This window comes from Primulina eburnea, chromosome 6, assembly GCF_022965805.1.
Source record: "Primulina eburnea isolate SZY01 chromosome 6, ASM2296580v1, whole genome shotgun sequence".
Classification (NCBI taxonomy): Eukaryota; Viridiplantae; Streptophyta; class Magnoliopsida; order Lamiales; family Gesneriaceae; genus Primulina; species Primulina eburnea.
This window is the reverse complement of record NC_133106.1, coordinates 30,447,794-30,469,144: the sequence shown is the minus strand read 5'-3', so window position 1 is coordinate 30,469,144 and position 21,351 is coordinate 30,447,794. Positions and strand designations below refer to the sequence as shown.

The following is a 21,351-nucleotide window of genomic DNA, read 5'->3' as shown; positions in this document are numbered from 1 at the left end:
AAGGACTCAGATGATCCCGATTTGCTCTCATGAAATTTGAAAACGTTAATAAATCATGCAATACACCCATTGTTTTACGACCTGTTTCGTTGGTGTTTGTTACTCGATATAATAAGGTTGTTTGGACAATGAGCGCTTCTTGACATGTTTCTAGGCGAAAGAAACATAAATGAACCGATCTCACATCGGAAAGAGAGTGATTCCGACAGTGTTCAAATATGAGACTGTGTAATTGATATGAAAGTTTAAAATATTTGATATGTACTACTCATATCAAGAAGATGCGTCTTCTTCTCGGGAGCTCATCAGATAAGAACTCTAAAGTTAAGCGTGCTTGACTTGAGACAATTCTAGGATAGGTGACCACCTAAGAAGCTTCATAGAGTGAGTGTGAGTTAGGACATAAACACGCTGGAAATGCTCGTCTTGATATAGTGAGGACAGTCATCGAATCTGGGGTGAGGCGACACAGAACCACTTATGTTGATACTAGTTTGGAAGAAGCTAGAAGAATCATATATGGAGAAGTATTGTGATTATTATTGTTATTCGAAATGTAAATTTAAGCTTCAAGATTCAATTTTCAATCCAGATGTAATCTTTGTATGTTCTTTTACCATCAAGGTACAAATAAGCGTAGTTATTAGTTCATGATTATTCGGAATTAATTTATGCAAATTTCCCGGGCATTAAAGTAGTTGAACCTCAGAAGTTGATCATGATAGGCTGCTCTTTCTTTTTTAGGAGATGAAAGATAAAATTTAACACCAAAAAAAGGCGGATATTTCAAAATTCAACCATTTCAAAGATATTCAATCTTGATTGATTACATCAGAACTGAAGTTGAAATTACTTTAGCGTATTTTTGCTGACAATAAAACTACAATACATACTGAGGATTACATCATATTCTGAAACCAGATGCCAAAAATTTTGTATCACTTCCTCATCTTAATTCGTGATTGAATCAAGAACAAAGGCAAGATTGAATCAAAGAAATAGGAAAAATTGTATTAAAAAGAATGAGATATCATGGAATAACAGATGAAACAACGCTTCTGCACCTGTCCCGATAATTTTCAAGAAACAGGCAGAGGTTGATAAATGAAGAAATACAAGAAATGAAGGATGTTCGAGAAACTCTCAAAAAATATTTGTGCCTTTAACCTTTATACACTACCCTGTAATCCTTCCTACTCAACACCGGACGCCTTTACGACAATGAAGCACACCAGCATCAGCGGTGAGGATTCCTACCATTGAAGCCGGTTTAGCCACCAGACTCGAGGCTCTGGCGTAGCTTGCAGATGCACTACGCCCTGATGGCACGAAATAGGCACCGTTTAGCATCATATCGCCCTCTGATTTCCAGTTCCAGTATCTCCATTTATTGTTACTTAGATTCACCACTCTCTTTGTTATCTGTGATGAGACAAAATTTACGCGGTAAACTTCTTGATCAACTCAGAGTTTTCGACGAAAATTTTGGATGAAATTGCATTGAACTAACCTCTTTAGCAAAAGGGTTGTTTGAGGCCAGAAATCTGTTGCCTTGGCTGTTGATTGTGGGATTAGCACTGCCACCTATAGCATACATCTCCCAAGATGTGTAGTCATTGTTTACTACATGGAAATGTCCATGCCTGCACCTGGATTTCGAGAAAACGGGCGATCCATTACGCGAAAATATACGTATTCGAGGAGTAAATACGAGTTTCATTTCGCAAAAAAGATAGAAAAAGGGGCCTTAAGGGATGTACGTACCTCGGCATTCTCTGGATTAGTCCCTCCCCAAAATGATTATAGACAACGGTAACTTGCATGACTTTGTCTCCTGTGTAAGAATCGTTGTGTCCCAGTAACATTACCTGTTTTTTAACGGAATCCGACAAAATATTAGATGGGAGAATATCTCAAATCTATACTAAATCATGCATAAAAAAGAAACAAAGAAATAGCAAGAAAACCGACGAGCTTACGTACCTCATTATGCTGAGTGAAATAATTGTTCGAAATCGTAATCGCGGTGGAACCCATGATAGCATCAATCAACCCATCAGAACAGCTTGAAAGCCAGTTATGATCAATCCAAACATGGCTTCCTCCGAATATTGAAATCCCATCGCCATCGGCCATCGTTCTCCACCCATAATGCGAAGGCGAGCTCCGAACCATAGCGTTCCCCGTGCGCTTGCAGTCATGAATATGCAGTCCATGGATAATGATATTCGTCACGTACTGAATCGTAATGCAAGCTCCATTCGCAATATGCACAGTCAGCGCCACGGCCGTCAATGGTCTTGAAGCTGTTCATGACCAGCTCTTGCTTTAGGGTGATCACCATATCGCGTTTGAACACGATCCATAACGGCTGGTCCTGGATCACGGCGTGGCGGAGGGTACCTGGACGAGGGTTCACAGGATCCTCGTCGCTGGGGTCGCTGACGACGTAGTATCTGCCGTCTCTTCCACCAACAGCGTTGCGGCCGAAGCCAATGGCGCAATCTGCCAGGCGCCGGCGCCGGCGCATCCAGTTTGGGTCGCACCGCCAGCAGTCGTCTATTGGGTTCCCGGTTCCACAGGTCTCGGTGGCGTTGTGACTAGTAGTTCTGCATTAATGCGAAGAACACTTTTACTACCATGTTTCACAGGTAATCAGACACATTCATGATATATATATTTTTTGTTTTACCTTTCCATTTATTTAGAATTAAAGTATCCAAGTATTTTTACTAGATTATAAACGACATAACAAATCACAATCTATAAAATCATTTGAAAACGAAGTGAATCTTAATTCTTACGCATCGACAACAACAGGAGCCTTGGCCTGTGAATTATGTGTTACCGCGGTTGTGGTGAAAATGAACAGAGCCATAACACATGAAAAAATCTTTAGATCTGTCGAAAACGCCTCCATCGATGCTCGGAAAACTTATAAATATCTGGGTTTTAATTTGTGGTATATATGAATTTGGAACAAATGGAAAGAAGTCTGTGTTGAATTGAGGGGAATGAGAGGTTTGTGCAATCCCATTATATAAGAGGGTGGAAGAAGGAAGGAAAATGGGATTGCTCCTTATTTTACCCAACTTGGACTTCATGCATGTGCTTTTTAAAAGTTAGGTTAATTAGGCTGTGTCCACTTATGTTATATTAACGTTGTTGAATTTGACCATAAATAGAAACCTGTTTGACTTTGTGAAATTGGTCAAAAAAGTCATATTTCTTTGATTCGTGATACCTTAATCATTAGATTAAGTGGACCTTCATATTTGATAACAGTCGATTTTACATTATTTGACTCCAATTTTTTTTCTCTCAAAAATAAAACTTTATATTCCTCGATATCGTGTTTTTGTACATGTGATGATTGAATAATTATAATATGTTTTTTTGGAAATCTTATAAGGTAGGTCTCTTGTGAGACGGTTTCACGAATCTTTATCTGTGAGATAGATCAATCCTACCGATATTCACAATAAAAAGTAATACTCTTAGCATATATAGAGACGATATCATTAACACATAAACAATTAATAATGTATATCATTATTGCTTTTAATGGTTCGATAAACGAATCAATTAATTAATTTACAAAAAGTTAAATATTTCTTTATTTCCATCATTGTTAAACATTTACAAAACACGAGTAAATTATGGTTATCTTTATTATTTAATGGATGTCAAATTAACTCGAAGCGTGGGTGAAATTCAAGGTCAAAGAAAAAGAAATGCCCAGTGTCAGCCACATTGCTAGAGTTGAATATTTGTAAGGGAAACAGTTCTTCTTTGTGTTGAAAATATTACTGTTGTTACTGATGAGAATTTCAAGAACCTATTTGAAGAACCTCTCGCCTCTCCTGGTCTCTGACTCCTTCACACTACATGAATCCATCCAGACATGAAGGTGACAAAACCTAGGTTTCTGTTAGGCTCCACAACTTGTTTCATTCGGCCATCGGAATACGGAGCAGCAGCGCCGCTACTGTCTCCAGGAGCTGCGACAGCTGAAATATCCTTCATCGAAACTTCACTTGAACTTACAGAAGTTATGACCGCGTCGATGGCGACGAAACCACCTCAGCTTAACTCCGATTTTGATTCAGATCTACTGAATCTTCAGAGTCAACGGTCTACTTTACGAATGGATGAACTTAGAAGCAGGGAGAGGAGTTGATGTGGACCTGCATGCAGGGGCGGAGGCACTCAGTTGTTCACCGGGCTTTAGCCCGGGTGTTACAAAAATAAAAATTTATATGTAATTTTTTTTATAATTTTGGATAAATTTGATATTAGTTCGAGTAGATCAATTTAAAATATTAAAAGATTTTAGAGTTTAAAATTTTAGTCTAGATATAATCGGATTTATGGCTCTGCCCCTGCCTTGCATTGAGACGCTTCTCCGGCATTGGCCATTGAGTTTACTTACGTAGATGAGGTTTGAAAAATGGGTAAATGTCAACAACGTTCAAACAAAAATAACTACAATAATGTGGCCGAAGTCAGCCGCCGTTATATATTTTGCCTGAAAAAAGATACTAGTGATATTTTTGAATTTTTTTTAAAAAATAACTTATTAATAATATAGATTTGATATTTAAACATTAAAATAATTTAAATCACACGGGGCACCCTTCACGCATAAAAACGAATTTTTCGCCTTTTTATATTTTAAATTAATTTTTAACACACAAAAAATTTTGTGAAAACATTTCATTGTTTAATTTTGTGCGATGTATCTCCGATTCAACACAATTCATGAGAAATTATTAATTTTTACATCAAAAATATTAATTTTGTGATAATTATAGATTGAGTCAATCCGTTTTACGGATACAAATTCATGAGATCGATACAAATTCATGAGATTAATACTAATGAGTGTTGTAAAAATTGTATTTTGAATTTCAGTTTGGGCTATGAAACACAACTTCTTTCCCTAATTATTATGTTCAACAATTACATTACTCCTAGTGGTTTTTCATTTCAATTATGTGTGAGTTATATTTGGAATTTCACATGGAGATATTAAAACCAATTTTTGTACCCTCATGTTTGATTAAAGAAATAAGACAAAAACTTGTGTGAGACGGTCTCACGGGTCATATTTGTGAGACGGATCTCTTATTTAGGTCATCCATGAAAAAGTATTACTTTTTATACTAAGAGTATTACTTTTTATTGTGAATATGGGTAGGGTTGACCCGTTTCACGGATTAAGATCCGTGAGACGGTCTCACATAAGACCTACTCAAGAAATAAATAGGAAAATATAACAAACTAATTTTATTTCAAAGTGGTAGAGATTTGAATGGGGCAACGAGAGAATACACAAATTTTGAATCAACGCATAATTGTTTACGCCCGAACATATAAAACATATCATTTTAAAGCTATATATGTATATAATATTAGCATAGGAGTTTTGCTAATTGAAAGTTTTGTATCATTATCATACAAATGTTTTTATTCGAACTAGTCGGTCGCATATTGTTTATTCAATATACTTTAAAATTTATCTAACTAATGTACGTTAATCCAAAAATTTATCCAATACAAAATGAATGATAAAAGTTTGTGATTCTATCGATATAAAAAAAAGTTAATTTATCAATTAATTATACTAGACAAGTAATATACTCGATCCTTTCGAACAAAAAAATTACAATTCAATAAAAAATTTAGAAAAAATTAAAAGTTCATTCCACAGATAAGGACTGCAACTTGGCAGTTGTCTGTCCTTTTATAATATATATACATATATATATATATATATATATATATATTTTTTCTTTACACGTTAACTATTGGTCGAATGGAGGAACAACACGCTTTTTAATAAAAAACAAAATAGTAAAAGAACAGCGTTCCCGCAAAATCCCAACTAACAGGAGGAAACCCGCGGGTTTGCTTTGAACCGTTTACACTGATTCGATCCATTTACCCGAATTCCAACCTACAAATTGAAATGATATTTTTTGCACGAGTTGATCATTGTACTTCTATTTCAACCATTTATCGAATTAGTAATGTTTTCAAGAGTTTATTTAAATGTTTTTAAACTTTTAATCAATAAAATGTTGGAAAATTACATGTAAAAACTGATAAATATTTAAAATAAGTTCTAGTTAAATTTACCTAAGACTATGTTTGGATAAATATTTTAAAATGTTTTTATAAAAATTTGTTATTTTTTTTAAAGTTGCTTTAAAATAAATATGTGTTTGAATAAATATTTTATAAAAAAATGTTTTTAGAATTGACAAAATGTTTTGACAATTATTTAGAAAAAAGACTTATGAATAAAAATAAATAAAAATAAATTTGAACTTTATAAAAATATTTTAATTATATATATATATATAAATATAATATTCAAAACCCGGACCTGTATTACCATATTTTGGGGGTAAGGGTCGGGTAGGAGAACGGTTTCCACGCCAGAATTGGAAACAAACGGAGCGTCAGCGCCATATCTTTCCCTCTGCCCCAATTTTTTTTCTCGTTTCATCGGCTCAATTTTCCAAATTATCGGCGCAATTCCTCTTAATTTCCCATCTGGGAGCGTGGAATCACGACGTCTCAAAGAACAATCGCTCCGGAACAGCAAAAGGTCAGTGGATTGACTGCAATGCTGCGCAAATGATCGTTTTTTAATCGTTCGGAAAATTTTCAGTTTTATCCTTATTAAAGACGAACAATTTCGAAACAGTTTATGTTCTGAAGTGCTATTAGCTCGCGGATGTTTGATTTTGTTTCCGATATGGATTTCAGGTAATTGCTCGGGATAATTGCGTTTGATAATCTAGAGACGAAGATGAAATATTTGGGGTAAAAATCATTGATCGATAGAGTTATGCTGTTGTTGTAGTTATTTTGACATTGTGCTTATTGTAGGCACTTATGCTTAGCTGTGTATGGCTCGTATCTGCTGCACTGTTTTATATTCTTAGTGTGAGTGCGTGCATTTTCATTTTTCTCCCCACTGTATTGGCACCTGTAATATGCAATTGCAAAATTATGTAGGTAGGAAATTTAGTAATAATGTTGGTAGAATGTGCTAAAAGAAATTTGGAACTGTCAGAGTTTGTAATTTAGTGGATGGGACCGACGTCAGAGTTTTCCATGCGAAGTTGTTTGGAAAGAAGTTAGAGCTTAAACAAGAGGGTCTAGAAAGAACATAGAGTAACTCTAACTCCATTGTTGTCCTCCTATATTTCAAAGAGAGCTTCGTTGGAGTTGTTTGGTTGATCAATGAGGTGCAATCAAACAGAGTATTTGGATAGTTGAAGAATTTATTCCAATGCAGCTAAATAAGGCCAGTAAAAATACCGCTGAAACCGTGAACGGTGAGGCGCCTGGCTTTTATACTCAATGGACTCAGCAGGATTCATTGGAAGCTGTGACCAGGAGCAGTGTTCCAGTGTGGGATTATGTAAATAACAATGTACCTTCACAGAGGGGTGAGTTCCCAATGGAATTTCTTCAGGGGTCTGCCACGGCTAGAGTTGTTTCTGCAGTGGACGGTGATGGTACAAACAATGAGAAGAGGGCCGGGGTGTCGGATGGGCAAATTGTTTATGAGGACCTTGCTAGAGTTCTTGGTTTAATGAGAATGAATTCTGAATGTGGCTCTGACCTCACAGAATTTGCTTCTGCTCAAGGGTCTATAACAGAAATTGAAAACGCTGTTTATGTGAATAAAGAAAGCACAAAATACAAGGATAATCTGGCAGGTGTGCATAAGCCCAGAAAGTCTGGAAGTGAGGTGTCCTGTAATCAGGCTTTTTTGGTGCCAAATATACCAATATTAAGCGAGTCGGAGTCATCTAAATCTTTATATTCTTCTGGCTTAGGAGCTTCAGAGGGCTCCCATTCTGGAAAAATGAAGTTTCTTTGCAGTTTTGGTGGCAAAATACTGCCACGGCCAAGTGATGGAAAGCTCAGATTCGTTGGGGGAGAGACCCGCATTATTTCAATCCCAAAGAATATCTCGTGGAAGGAATTGTCAAATAAAACGGGGAGAATTTTTAACCAGCCTCACTCAATCAAATACCAGCTTCCAGGTGAGGATCTTGACGCCCTTATATCTGTGTCTTCTGATGAAGATATGCAAAACATGATTGAGGAATATTATGGTTCTGAGAATCCCGAAGGTTCTCAAAGACCACGCATATTCTTAATTGCTTCTGATGAACCTGAAACATATTGTGCACTTGATACTGGCTCAACTAAGCAAAGCGACCCTGGTAGTCACTATGTTATTGCCGTAAATAGTTTAGCCGAGGCTGATCGCAGCTCCCAGAAATACAACAGCAGCCAGATTTCTGTTTGCGAAACAGTTCATTTGATACCAAATTCAGAAAGCAATCCAAACTACGAAAAAATCTCATCGTCCCCTCTATGTCCGTTGGAAACCAATCATGGTCTTGGTGTCTCTCATCCAACTGAATTTTTGAGTGAGTCCCATAATTTGTTTAGTTCCCCTTCCTTGACTCATGTTCCTAATAGATTGGCTGACTTGAAATTTGACAAGAAAGCAGCATTTAAAAGCACTGCATTACTTGGTAGTGTTGAAGATCCAGGTGCATTTGGCACTGTCCAAATGCCAATTCCGTCTGGAGAGTCCATGTGCTACACTGATTCTCATGGTAATACTCTTCAAATGACTCATTTGATTTTACAAGGGGAGAACTTGACTCCTTCAGAACTAGAACAAAATAACAGCAAACCCAAGCAACACTGTCATGATGCTGTTGCAATCATGGAGAGGGAATTGGGACTAGAAAATTCTCTTCCTCAACCCGCTATGTCTGTGGGGATATTTTCAGCATCCAATAACTCATCTGGTTGCTATCGTGGAATGCCTCATGCCTTTTCTGATTCAAAGCTTCAGGAACAGGGGCAGAAATATGGTTGTTCTTCGCAGGAAGGTGCAACTCAGTCATTCTCATTGAACTTGGGAAGGCCTCAATCATCATCTCACATTGTAGAAGATGCTTTTCTAGGAAAGCCAGGGCAATTTCATGACAGTGTTGGCTTTATCAATGCTCAGTTTCAAACTAAAGAATCTAATGCAGAGCCATCCTTTCCTGTTTCAGGGGATACATTGATCTCTCCTTTTGGCTCAGATTTGTGGAAGAAGTTTGAATCGAATTATGATGCAAATAGTCATGTCGAGAAATGCCCATCAAAAAATGAGGATTTGAGAAAGCAAGGTTTTATGCTGAATGAAAATGAATGTAGCTCGCGATACGGTGGACAGAATAATCACGAGTGCAATGGAAATTTTTCATATTGTGGAGAAAATCTTTTGTCAAGCAAGGTGCCTATGGTTGCCATGGAGCTTGCAAAAAAAATGGATAATGTCAATGTCGAGGCAGCTCCCCTTGATTGTCTTGGCTCTCCAAAACAGGATCGTCGTATTTCTAGTTGCTTGGTCGATGTATCATCTGTAACTAACCCAACGACTTTAAACGATTCAGAAATCAAGCAATCCCATAGCAATTATATGGGGGAAACCTTTGGTGGAGTCACTAGAGCTGAAACAGAAAACTACTCATCTTGGACCAGGAACTTAGAAGTGGGAGGGCTTATTCATAACTCTGAAGAACAGCATCCAGATGAAAACTGCTATGGCAATATACTTAGTGGATTATCTAGTGATCTGGTTTTACCTGAGGTTCTGGTGTGCGAATCTTTCGAGGGTTCAAGGGTTGTTGGAAATGAGCAGTGCAAGGTACGAAGACCAGAAGATTTGCATAAACAAGCAGCTTTAGATAATACCAGTTTGAACAGAATGCCACATAATCATTCTTTGGTTCAGAATCATATGAGAGATTCTTTATACCCAAGAGAATTTTCCCTCCTCGATGATGAGTTGCCCAATAACTCTGACCACAGGGTTGAAATGTCAGCCAATGTTGGACTTTCTGACAAGCCCCGAGAATTACAAGATGTTTTAATATTTGATAACCCCGAGCTACATCAGCAGAAGCCTTTTCCTGCTGCTCAGAACTTGGGTGTTGATTTATCACATGCTGAATTTCCCTCTCCAGACACTATTGCCTCAGAGGGATCATATGCTGTCAATATCCAATCTTCAACAGAAGCTCAGAGTCTTGTACATAATACTGTTGCAGAGGTGGTATTTGTTTTTTTGTTTTTTGTTTTAGTTTCATTTGGAATCCTAATTCATTGTTCCAACATTTAATATAACTTTTAAGTGACTTCTGCTGATGCAGGATGCCAATGCTGAGTGCGACGAAGAGGAATTGTTTAGTGATGCAATGATAGCTGAAATGGAAGCTGATTTATATGGGCTGCAGGTATAACTTATGTTTTTCTTGTTAAGAGCAATTTTTTAGCTTCTTAAATTTTTGCTAGTTGTCATCTTAATCATTTTTAGTGTAATCCTATTTTTTAATGGCTGTGTTGGGAACGTGGAAGAGACACTTGAGAAAGATTGTTTTGTTGCCTTACTAAGGAGTAAGGGGTTAGTGAACATCTTGGCAGATGTTGCCATCATTTTGTCCTTCAGACTGTCAATTGAATGTCGAGTTAGGATGATCTTTCACGATTTGTGTATGTTGAACTGATGATATCAACTAAGAGATTGATAGATTTTCCTAGCCTCTGTTATTTAAGTCGACTGGCTATGCTATTGATACATGGAAAACTTTATGCAAAAGTTGATCTTGGAAATCCCCTGTAAAGTTAGAGCTCTGAAGCAATGTGATGTATAAACTTATGTAAAGACTTCAGTTGACATTTGGAAAAAACTCTCTATTTCTAGCCTATATTAGAAGTTATTAGAGCATCATTTGTAACCATAAGATAACTGAAGATCAATCAGATAAAATGTCTATATCATGCATGAGTTTTCTCCTTACACTAATCCGGTATTGAACTATTTTCCCGAAGTTGATTGATATCTGTAGAATGGAATTGATTTGTTTTGTGTGTATCTGTCTCAATTTTGGAGTATGTATCTTCATCAATTGTAACTTTTTCTGTGTGGAAATGTAGATCATAAAAAATGCCGATCTTGAGGAATTACGAGAGCTGGGATCTGGCATGTATGGAACTGTATATCATGGGAAATGGAGAGGAACAGATGTTGCCATTAAGAGAATTAAAAAGACCTGTTTTTTAGGAAAATCATCGGACCAAGAGCAGTTGGTGGGTCATTTGTGTATTTTCTTTCAGCTGTCACTTTCTTGTGCGAAACCTTTGTACCACACACTAAGGTGAAAGTGATTTTTTTGTTGTGCCTTTGCAGACGAAAGACTTTTGGAGGGAGGCGCAAATCTTGTCAAATCTTCACCATCCAAATGTGGTTGCCTTTTATGGGGTGGTACCTGATGGGGCTGGGGGTACTTTAGCGACCGTGACAGAATTCATGGCCAATGGATCTCTTAGGAATGCTCTAATTAAGAAAGATAAGTATGGAAACTTTCCTTTCCTCCTTAATTCTGCATGATCTTGTTAATTATTTTGTACTTGACATTCTGAAAGTCATATGACAGGGTACTTGATCATCGTAAAAAGCTTATGATTGCCATGGATGCTGCATTTGGTATGGAGTACTTGCACTCAAAAAATATTGTCCATTTTGATCTGAAATGTGATAATCTGTTGGTAAACCTGAGAGATCTTCAGAGACCTATATGCAAGGTATTTTTTTATCGGTGATGTTGTGGACAACATTTTGAACTGTGTGTTAGCATTTTCCCTGTAAAGGTGCTGATTGCCATTGGGATGCCTCTGTTCATAAAAAAATAAGCTGGAAGATATATTCAGTTATTAAGGGGAAAACTTTTTAAACCAATTGGGTTATTATTTTTATTTACTTTTCCTAATTTTGGTTGTTTCTGGAATTATAATTATCCGCCATTTTAGATTCTGTATTCAACAACTTAGGGCTTTGATAAATGTCGAAGCAGTATGAATGCAAGCTACTTTTGATCGTTTTCACAAAATCAATGTTCGCGTGGCCTTTTGTGGAGTCATTACATGCAAATGTAATATTCATGTTTTTTGATAGGTTCTTTTTTGGGAGCAAAGAACTTGCATATAAGCTAAGAGTTCCTTGGCATAGTTTGTTTGTGTGGAACATAAAATAAATTTCTTCCCTCTTTCTCAGGTTATGTGCAGGACAAATATCACTAATATGAAATGACATTTTGTGATATTTTTTGGTTGTGTATGCATCAGATTTTCGCAATCGGGCTTTCTTCACCTGTAATATTCCTGACAGTCAAGAAATTTTTGTAGGTTGGAGATTTTGGACTGTCAAGAATAAAACGCAATACTCTTGTATCTGGTGGTGTACGAGGATCCCTTCCATGGATGGCACCAGAACTGTTGAATGGAAGCACCATCCGGGTATCTGAAAAGGTAAGGACCATTGTAATTACATGCCATGTTAGATCTTGCAAATAATGCTTCTCAGTCACATCTGAAAGAGTCAGATGTTATAATTTGAGTTCAACAGGTTGATGTGTTTTCATTTGGCATATCACTCTGGGAGATTTTGACTGCGGAAGAACCTTACTCCAATATGCACTGTGGGGCAATAATTGGTAAGGCAACATCTTAATTGTGACACAAGATCAATTTGTATAATGGAATTTTGATGTGGGTTGCTTAAATGATAACGATGTTGGAATATATAAAAACAAGTCCATGATAAGGTAATTGTGACACAAGATCAATTTGAATAATGGAATTTTGATATCGGTTGCTTAAATGATAACAATGTTGGAATATATAAAAACAAGTCCATGATAAGGTCCATGAGGAATTGAAAATGCTACTGAACTGGATTTTGTGGTGGACTTGATATAAATATGAAACTATTACCTAATTATGCATCTAGGTGGAATCGTCAAGGATACTTTACGTCCCCCGGTGCCGGAATGGTGTGATCCAGATTGGCGGAAACTGATGGAACAATGCTGGTCAGCTGATCCAGATTCCCGGCCTTCATTTACTGAGATCGCTAATCATTTAAGATCAATGTCTGCTGCACTTCAGGCTAAAGGGAACACCAACCCAGTTCGGCAAATGAAGCCTAATATCCCATCTCAAAAGAATACAAATGCGTAGTTCTAACAGAGGTGAATACACATTATAGCCTCTTTGAACAGCTGCTGGGTCACAATTTTGTGTAGATGTATCTTCGTCCTTTCTCTTCATATTTTCTTCTCAAGTATATTGAATCGTTTTTTCCCTCATTCGTTTATTCTTTTGCCAAACCTGAATCCCTCTTGGAAGAGGGCATTTACGGTTCCGCCTTCCTCTAAAAGGTCGGCAGTTGCAGTTGCAGTGATTTTCCGGTTGGTGTTTTCTTGCTCGTTACATAGAGAAAATATGTTTATTGTCTTTTTGGTTCATGTGTTGTACCAAATACCTGTCATTGGCATGTAATATTGCAGTCAGAAAATTCTTAGCGGTGATTGACTGCGACTTCTTGATTTGATTCTACTTTTTTCTATTCATGGAGTTGCTTGTCTCGCTGTGCTGTGTGATGGCAACGAGTGCTTCTTGTAACATTATGAAATTATAAACCATTCCTCGTATTCTCGACGTTTTTATTGGTTCTGGTTCATGCAAATTATCAAGACTCGAGAAAACATAACGTTATTAAAAATCATTGATAATTATATTAGAAAGTGTTGTAAACATTTGAAATTTTTACTGATAAATGAATAAACTTGAAGTAAAATATAGTTTATATAAATTAAACAATTTAATTATCTCTTATTATATCTATACTATCCTATTATAAAGAGAGAATATCTTAAATAATTAATTAGGCATGTCAACTTCAAAATTGCAATTATAGCTCTTATTTTTAATTAATTTACTAATTATTTTTCTCATTATTATCTTTTTATATTTTTAATCTTATTGTTTTGAATTAATACAAATTAACACAATACTTTAAAATAAAATCAATTAATTACTGTATTTAACTCTAAAAAATTAATCGCTATTACCTTTGGTAAGTTTGATATGATCATTTTCTGATTACAAAACCAACCCTTATTTTTCAAAAATTTAAAATTTATTTCACATATACCAAAGTTGCTCCGCAAATTGAAAATATTTCCAGAGTGAGTCTCATGTGAGACCGTCTCACGGATCATAATCTGTGAGACGGGTCAACACTATCCATTTTCACAATAAAAAGTAATACTCTTTGCATAAAAAGTAATACTTTTTCATGTGTGACCCAAATAAGAGATCCGTCTCACAAATGCGACCCGTGAGACCGTCTCACACAAGTTTTTGTCATATTTCCAACCCAATCCTCATATTTGGTCTTGAAATGTTATCTTTAGAACATCGTCCTCCCTAACTTGTATATAATGATATCTAGATCTCAACTCAATCTTCGAGTACACTGAAGTCCACTATAACTGATCAAATAAATCGTCAATACTAGGGAGATGATACTTATTCGTAACTGTTACATTATTCAGCTATCGATAATCAATGCAAAGCAGTAACATTACATCTTTCTTTTCATAAATAGAATTGTTTCAACCCAAGATGATGCACAAGGACAAATATATATCTTTTCCAGCACCGGCTTTCAATTCACTAAAACTCTGCTAGTGTCATTATATAAGCAGCACGAGAAATAGGAGAAATACTTGACATCAATTCAATCTCACACTCAACCTCACGAACTAATGAGAATCCTGAAATCTCATCAGGAAAATCAGAAAACTCAACAACTAGAAGTATCTCCTCTATTCTCAACTTCATCTTTTTATCTATCATATCTACAGCATAAATAGCCCTCGTGTTCATGCTTCAATAACCGAGAGATCAAAATAGTAAATACCAACGAAACATGGGGACGAGAACCATTCCCATAAAATATCTAACGCTATCTCTTATCTGTATAAAAAAAATATACTATTCGCTGATAACAATCAACAGCCGCACAATATCTTCTCAAAACATCAATTCCCACAACAATCACAATCAGTCATATCCAGGATAATCATATCAGATCTCATCTCGCAGCCCTCATAAAAAATACTACTAATGATATATCAACTATGTAGGGTCTCGAAACAGAAAGATGCATAAGCAATGGATAAGGGCGCATATAATGCTTAACCACACACCTCGACGATATAAAATATGAGAGACACCTATATTAACAAGAATATAAGTAGGATAAGAACATAAGTAACACTTACCTGCTATCATATCCTCTCGGGCCTCCTCTTGTTCAAGGCATACACATGTTCCTGTGGTGGACCATCTCCCAGCATATATGTATGTCCTCCAGAAGGTCATTGAGTAGACTTCTGAGGCTATCACCCTCTATATGAGGATTTGCCTCTATCACACTTAGACTCTCGCTGCCCCTCAGGACTAGGAGATTGTCTCGCTAGATGGACCAAACCACCACACTCGTAACACGTAATTTCGGTCTGTGTGCACTGTCTGATCAAATAAGGTCCACCAAAATTAAAACACATCATTACTCTCTAGACTTTCCTCTATATCCCTGAACAGACTGAGAACAACCCCTACAACTCTCAACACGTCATGGATCAAATCAATGCTTCCCAGATGAGGATAAAGAAGAAGATGAACCTTTCTAAAATTTAAAGGAATGTCCATGTGGACTCAGTGACTCATTAGTCGGCTCTGGTAATTTTCCTGAGCCACATACTCCTGCATTGTTAACTCATCCATCTCAGCTCTCATCACAACATCCTCAAAAGATATCAGGTTTTTTTGATTGCACAAGATCAAACAACTCTAGCTTCAGCCTTATCAGGAAATATCTCATCTTAACAAAGGCATTCATAGAAGCATATGACACATATTTCAACAAAGCAGAATATCAAGACTCGTACTCAGCAACAGAAATATTCCTCTGTCCCAATTCCTCAAATCATCTCTCTTCTTTTGTCTGACTGTAATAGAAAATACTTATCAAGAAATTGGGATTGAAACACATCCCAATAGACAGTACGAGCTCTCGATCCAACCTCAATCTTCTGCCACAATAACAATACATTCCTCAAAAGCTGGAATGTAGCTAATTATAACCAAGCATATCTTGCACAAAGAGCAGTCACAAATACATGCTCTATGATCTCAATCGGCCCATCTGCTAACTCTTCAGTCTCAGAGCTATCAAATCTCAATGGAAGATAGCTGCTAAACTATGTTGGACTTAATTCACCAGACAATAAAAAATGCTCTGCAGATGCATGTCCCATTGGATGAGGTGGCAACAGATTTATTTGCCCAAACCTTCTGTCAACCTCATCCATTTCCTCATGTCGATGTCCCTGTTTTCTATCTTTTGTCACTGAAATCAAATTGTTAACAATAACATTTAACAAACCATAAGTGACAATAATCTCTATTTTTACCCGACAGAATGGACAAGTCGCTTTCAGTTGTCGTACGTATCATCAAATGCTCATTTAATGTTCATTTTGCTTTTGCAACTTTAAGCTCATAGCTTCTGAAAAAACAGTTGGTAGAACACTATGTAATCATTCTATATCTGGAATTTGTTGAACGGCTTGATTTGCAGTAGCCTTTTTAAATTTCTCATAACTGATTAATTGCATTGTGGTTGGAGTTTAATAGGTTAAAAATGTGTATTGTATTTAAGACTTGATTTGTTCTGATGAGAGATGATCACTTGCAACTAAAGTACTTTAGATGATCTACCGCTTGAACTTTTGATGTTCTGTCTGAACAGCTTGAGTTGATTCAACGGTCTGAAAACCTGAATTACAATCGATAAGACTGTATCCTAAAACATCTCGATGATGTTATTTTTCAATCACTAAAACTTAGGATAATATAAATATTCTAACAATTTTTCTCTTTTCAATGATGACAAAATAATTATGTAACAATAATTTTGAAGAACAATTTCATTTCATTGAATAAATGAAATATCAATGCTACAGGTACATAAAATTAAATCCTATTGCACCTACAAAATAAAAAGTCCTATCATCTAAAACTTGAACCAGAACCATCGTGCCATTGCCACCAACTCTTTTTTTTTTTTTTGCTTCCCCAAACTTACGGCGATCCTTAGCCCTTTTGCCTTCTGCTCTTCCACTCTCTCTTAGTATTCATTTTTACATTAGTCTCAAAGTTGTTTGACTTGAGTAATCTGTCCTAACAATTCAACATTCATGGCTACATATTTCTTCTTAGTGACAGTTTGATTTGCGGCTAGGTATTAAATCAAAATATGACACATTAATGGGCCTTTAATTAAAATTTAAAAGGTTAAAAGGGTTTTGGACCTATTAAGCAGTAAAATAAACTCATCAAGCCCAATAACATCCCCTAAAAATATTTCTTTTAGGTTCGTTTTTTAAAATAATGTCTGAATCCCTCAAAAAATCTCCTGATTCGCTAAATTTTGTGTACCGGTTAAAAATATGACCCGTCGAGTAAAAATACTCCACCAAAGCCGATTTTTCGAAAATCACACTTAAGTACACCATATATAAAATAATTAAAACTAAATATTTAATAAAAACAATTTTTCTCAATTGTCTCCGGTCTTCGTTCCTCGTTCGAGCACGAAAACTGCTAAAAGATCTTATGCAAGAAACTTCAATAAACCATGCAATAAAACACATATCCATGCAATAATCATGCATTTAATGTATTAAAACAATTTAATAAAATAAAAAACAATTTGATAACTTGCATGCATGTGTTTCACATGGACCTTCAAATTTTCGGAACGTTACACAAACTGATTAAGTTCTTTCGACATTACATTTATTCACTTTTAAATCCACACCAATCTTCTGAGTTTCAAGTGGAGAAAGAAATGCAGCATGTATGAACTCATCTAACATTTACATTCTAATTCTAAGATGAGCGATCGAGTTATCGATGACCAACTCAAGTGGATGATTCTTATTTCACCGCATGATTAGTCCACATGGGCTTGGATCTGGCTGTTGGACCATTATATATTCATTATTTTCTGCAGCATCCTCTTCTTGAGGTATTGCTGGCTGGTTCTTGTTCATCGACTCAACTTATCCAACGGCTTGATTATGAATAATTTCTTCATTGCTGATGGTGGGGGTGAGCATTTATTCTCAAGTATCGGGGTACCCGATCCGACCCGATCGAGTAAAATCCGATCACGTTGGGGTATTTTTCAAATAAATCGGGTTCGTCAGGTACCCGACATTATCGGTTTGGGGTTCAGGTATTTTACCGATACTATGGGTCCCGTCTATTCAACTAAAAAAACATGTATTTTTTTTTTTGGCTAGTCAACCCCAATATAATGACAAATGACTAATCGTAAAATGATATAATGACATAATTTTTTGTGAAATGTGAAAAATACATGTGTTTTTTTTAATTTATTAGCCATAATATATAATGACATTTTTTTTGTGAAATGTGAAAAATACATATATTTTTTTAAAAAAAATCAATTGTTTTTATAAAGGTTTTTTTTCCAGTACTCGAAAATATCCGACAATTTCTGTCGGGTACACGACATGATCGGGTTGGTGTCGGGTAATAGTCAGGTGCCCGAACCGGAAAACCCGACCCGCACCCCCACCCCTAGCTGATTGGACTTACTTCGAGAATGATTCTAGTCATTCTTCTTAAATTTATCTCATGATAATTTCTAGAATCAATCATAATATCATTCAATCTATTTCTTGAATAATGTATATTATTGTTATGATAAATGAAAGACTCGTCAAAGACAACACAGATATTTTTTTTTTATAAAAATGTACCAAATCACGCCCTTTGACTTGATTTTTATTATTTTTTTAAAAAAGATGTCAACACGACAGCGTGCTAGACTCGAAATTTATATGGATTCTTACGGTAAACTGCAAGACCCATATTTGGGAGTATAGACCGAATACAAGAAGTTGAGGGGCACATTTGCGAATATTAAAATACTCGGATGCGTGGCTGAGTGCCAACACAGTGGGTCGGAGGAGGTGACTGCCGTCAATAAGAATCACCACCCTTCTTCGGGTACAGTTTCTTCTTTTGGCTCATTTCCGCTTCGATTATTGCGATTAAGCTTTTTTTTAGAGAATTGTTGATCTTTCAGCACTGTATCAACTAAAAATACCATTTTTTTCTTGTGTGATTATAGATGTGTTTAATATGCTTTCTTTCTTCTCCAGGGTTTTCTTTTCTCTCTTGTATTTCAAGTTGGTTTCATGTTAATTTTCTTCTCTTTTTTTTTCCAGATTCGAGAGATCTACTGAAGAAGCATTGTGATTGGAGGTAAAGCTTGCACCTTGATTCTGGCAGATATAGGCAATCAAATATCTAGTGCTCAGCCTCCAGGAGTTTTTGTTAATTGTTTCTTCGTCTACCTGATCCGCCAGATTAATGACTTTATAGTTTATACTATATCCCTCTATTAGCCATATTGGCATAATGGTAATCCATTCAGTATATCTGGTCCACCTCTTTCAAGTACAAAGAAAGATCCTCAAACTAACGAGGAATCCCCATTCTTTGTTGTTTTATTGAAATTCTGGATATTGATCCTCAAACACTATAGAGAAAAAGCTCAATCAAAAGTAATTCTAAATTCATGGCAAATCAAGAGCCACTGATAATCTCGGATAAAGATGAGATGAGAAAATGGTCAAGATCCATGAGATCTCAAGGCAAATCCATTGGCTTAGTCCCAACAATGGGTTTCCTCCATCAAGGCCATCTTTCTCTAATTCAAGAATCCCACAAACACACACAGCTCACTGTTGTCTCAATCTATGTTAATCCTGGGCAATTCTCCCCAAATGAGGATCTGTCCACCTATCCTTCTGATTTCCTTGGTGATATCGGAAAATTGAAGTCCGTTCCTGGTGGTGTGGATGTTGTTTTCAATCCGAAGAATTTGTATGACTATGGAAAAAATTATGGTTTTGAGAACACGAATGGTCAAGAAAAGGAAAAATTGTTTCTTGTGTGGAGAATAGTGGGATTGGGCATGAGACTTGGGTTAGGGTTGAGAATTTGGAGAAGGGTTTGTGTGGAAAAAGTAGGCCTATTTTCTTTAGAGGAGTTGCTACAATTGTTACTAAATTGTTTAATATAGTTGAGCCTGATGTTGCTGTATTTGGCAAGAAAGACTACCAGCAATGGAAGATCATCCAAAGGATGGTTAGTTTCATGTCTCTTTCTTTGGAACTACTTTAAGAATTTGTCATATAAAACTAAAGGTTATTTTTACTTTTTCTTGTTTTAATGTTTAATATGTATTTATAAAGTTTACACTTGATTGGAATTAAGGATTTGTGTTTCAGGTCAGAGATTTAGATTTTGGAATCAAAGTGGTCGGTTCAGAGTTGATGCGAGATGAAGACGGCCTTGCAATGAGTTCGCGTAATGTGCATCTTTCCTTAGACCAGCGGGGGAAGGTTTCTTTCTTGATTTATCACCCTATGAATCCTATTAAATTCTCAAAGTGTAATATATATTTGAGAAGAAATAATCAAATAGACAAGGTCTCAGAATCGATGGTGCAAATTTCCTATTCAGTCTTTGTTTGACTCAGAATTTTTTGGTTTTCACAGGCATTATCGATAAGCAAGTCTCTGTATAAGGCTAAAGTTGCAGCAGAGAAGGGACAAGTTGATTGCAAAGAACTGAAAGATTCTCTTATCCATGCGATACAAGAAGCTGGTGGAATAATCGATTATGCCGAGGTGAGCTACATAGGGCATGTTGGATCAAGAACTTTAATGAGTCGGATACTTTAAAAACAACACAAAAACCCAATCTATAATATGGTCAGAAATCGAAAATTAGGTTGGTAGAATTGGAACTTTTTAAAAGTTAGCAAGTTGGTATTTTGAAACTATGTAAAAGTTGTCAAATGAACTCCACGATTGATCGAGTGAAGCGATAACTACCCAGATAACCTATGCCCTCAACCATGCTTATTTCGCATATGCTATAATATTATAATCTTGAAATGTTCTGATTTCTCTTTTTTGTTTTCTCATTGCTAAGCAGATTATAGATCAAGAAAGTTTGGAAGATCTGAAAGAGATCAATAGACCTGCAGTGTGTTGTGTTGCCGCTTGGTTTGGAAACGTCAGACTAATTGACAACATGGAAATCAACGTTTAGCATATGTTCGGAAATCGTTGATATCATTCACTAGTCATACATTGTCATTTAGACGAGATCAAATCTGGTTCTCGGAAATCTTGTTCTTGTTCGTTTACGAAATAATAGAACACGTCAAGTTTGAGTTTATACTCAGTGTAATTTTTTCACCAGTTAATACACCACCTTCCTCGTGAAAGTCGAGCG

General features: G+C 36.1%; 3 protein-coding genes across 4 annotated transcripts; 2 read left to right on the top strand and 1 right to left on the bottom strand.

Moving 5' to 3' along the window:
• Window positions 1–879: 879 nt before the first annotated feature.
• On the bottom strand, window positions 880–3,089 carry LOC140834170 (putative pectate lyase 14). Its single transcript, XM_073198853.1, is given in 5 exon segments — window positions 880–1,422; window positions 1,511–1,649; window positions 1,765–1,868; window positions 1,984–2,280; window positions 2,282–3,089. Coding segments are annotated over 5 exon segments (1,014 nt in total). The 5' UTR covers window positions 2,531–3,089; the 3' UTR covers window positions 880–1,197.
• A 3,303-nt stretch (window positions 3,090–6,392) lies between these two features.
• Window positions 6,393–13,481, top strand: LOC140834169 (uncharacterized). Of its 2 annotated transcripts, none has more exons than XM_073198852.1 (9): window positions 6,393–6,616; window positions 6,778–10,147; window positions 10,248–10,331; window positions 11,032–11,184; window positions 11,285–11,448; window positions 11,532–11,679; window positions 12,280–12,402; window positions 12,500–12,587; window positions 12,884–13,481. In XM_073198852.1, the coding sequence occupies exons 2-9, from the start codon at window positions 7,307–7,309 to the stop codon at window positions 13,111–13,113; spliced, it is 3,831 nt and encodes a 1,276-aa protein (XP_073054953.1). In that variant the 5' UTR covers window positions 6,393–6,616; window positions 6,778–7,306; the 3' UTR covers window positions 13,114–13,481. The 2 variants fall into 2 exon arrangements, with proteins under 2 accessions (XP_073054953.1, XP_073054952.1); XM_073198851.1 differs by having other exon boundaries at window positions 6,778–10,150.
• Window positions 13,482–19,073: 5,592 nt separating this feature from the next.
• On the top strand, window positions 19,074–21,294 carry LOC140834167 (pantoate--beta-alanine ligase-like). Its single transcript, XM_073198848.1, is given in 5 exon segments — window positions 19,074–19,970; window positions 19,973–20,193; window positions 20,337–20,450; window positions 20,607–20,738; window positions 21,049–21,294. Coding segments are annotated over 5 exon segments (933 nt in total). The 5' UTR covers window positions 19,074–19,621; the 3' UTR covers window positions 21,166–21,294.
• The last annotated feature ends 57 nt before the right edge of the window (window positions 21,295–21,351 follow it).

What these genes read in the sequence shown, in the direction of transcription:
- LOC140834169 (XM_073198851.1), top strand. Translation starts at nt 7,307, where the DNA reads ATGCAGCTAAATAAGGCCAGTAAAAATACCGCTGAAACCGTGAACGGT. An exon ending in CTGATTTATATGGGCTGCAG is followed by an intron (nt 10,332 to 11,031) that starts GTATAACTTATG and finishes GTGGAAATGTAG; the next exon opens with ATCATAAAAAATGCCGATCT. An exon ending in GCACTGTGGGGCAATAATTG is followed by an intron (nt 12,588 to 12,883) that starts GTAAGGCAACAT and finishes TTATGCATCTAG; the next exon opens with GTGGAATCGTCAAGGATACT.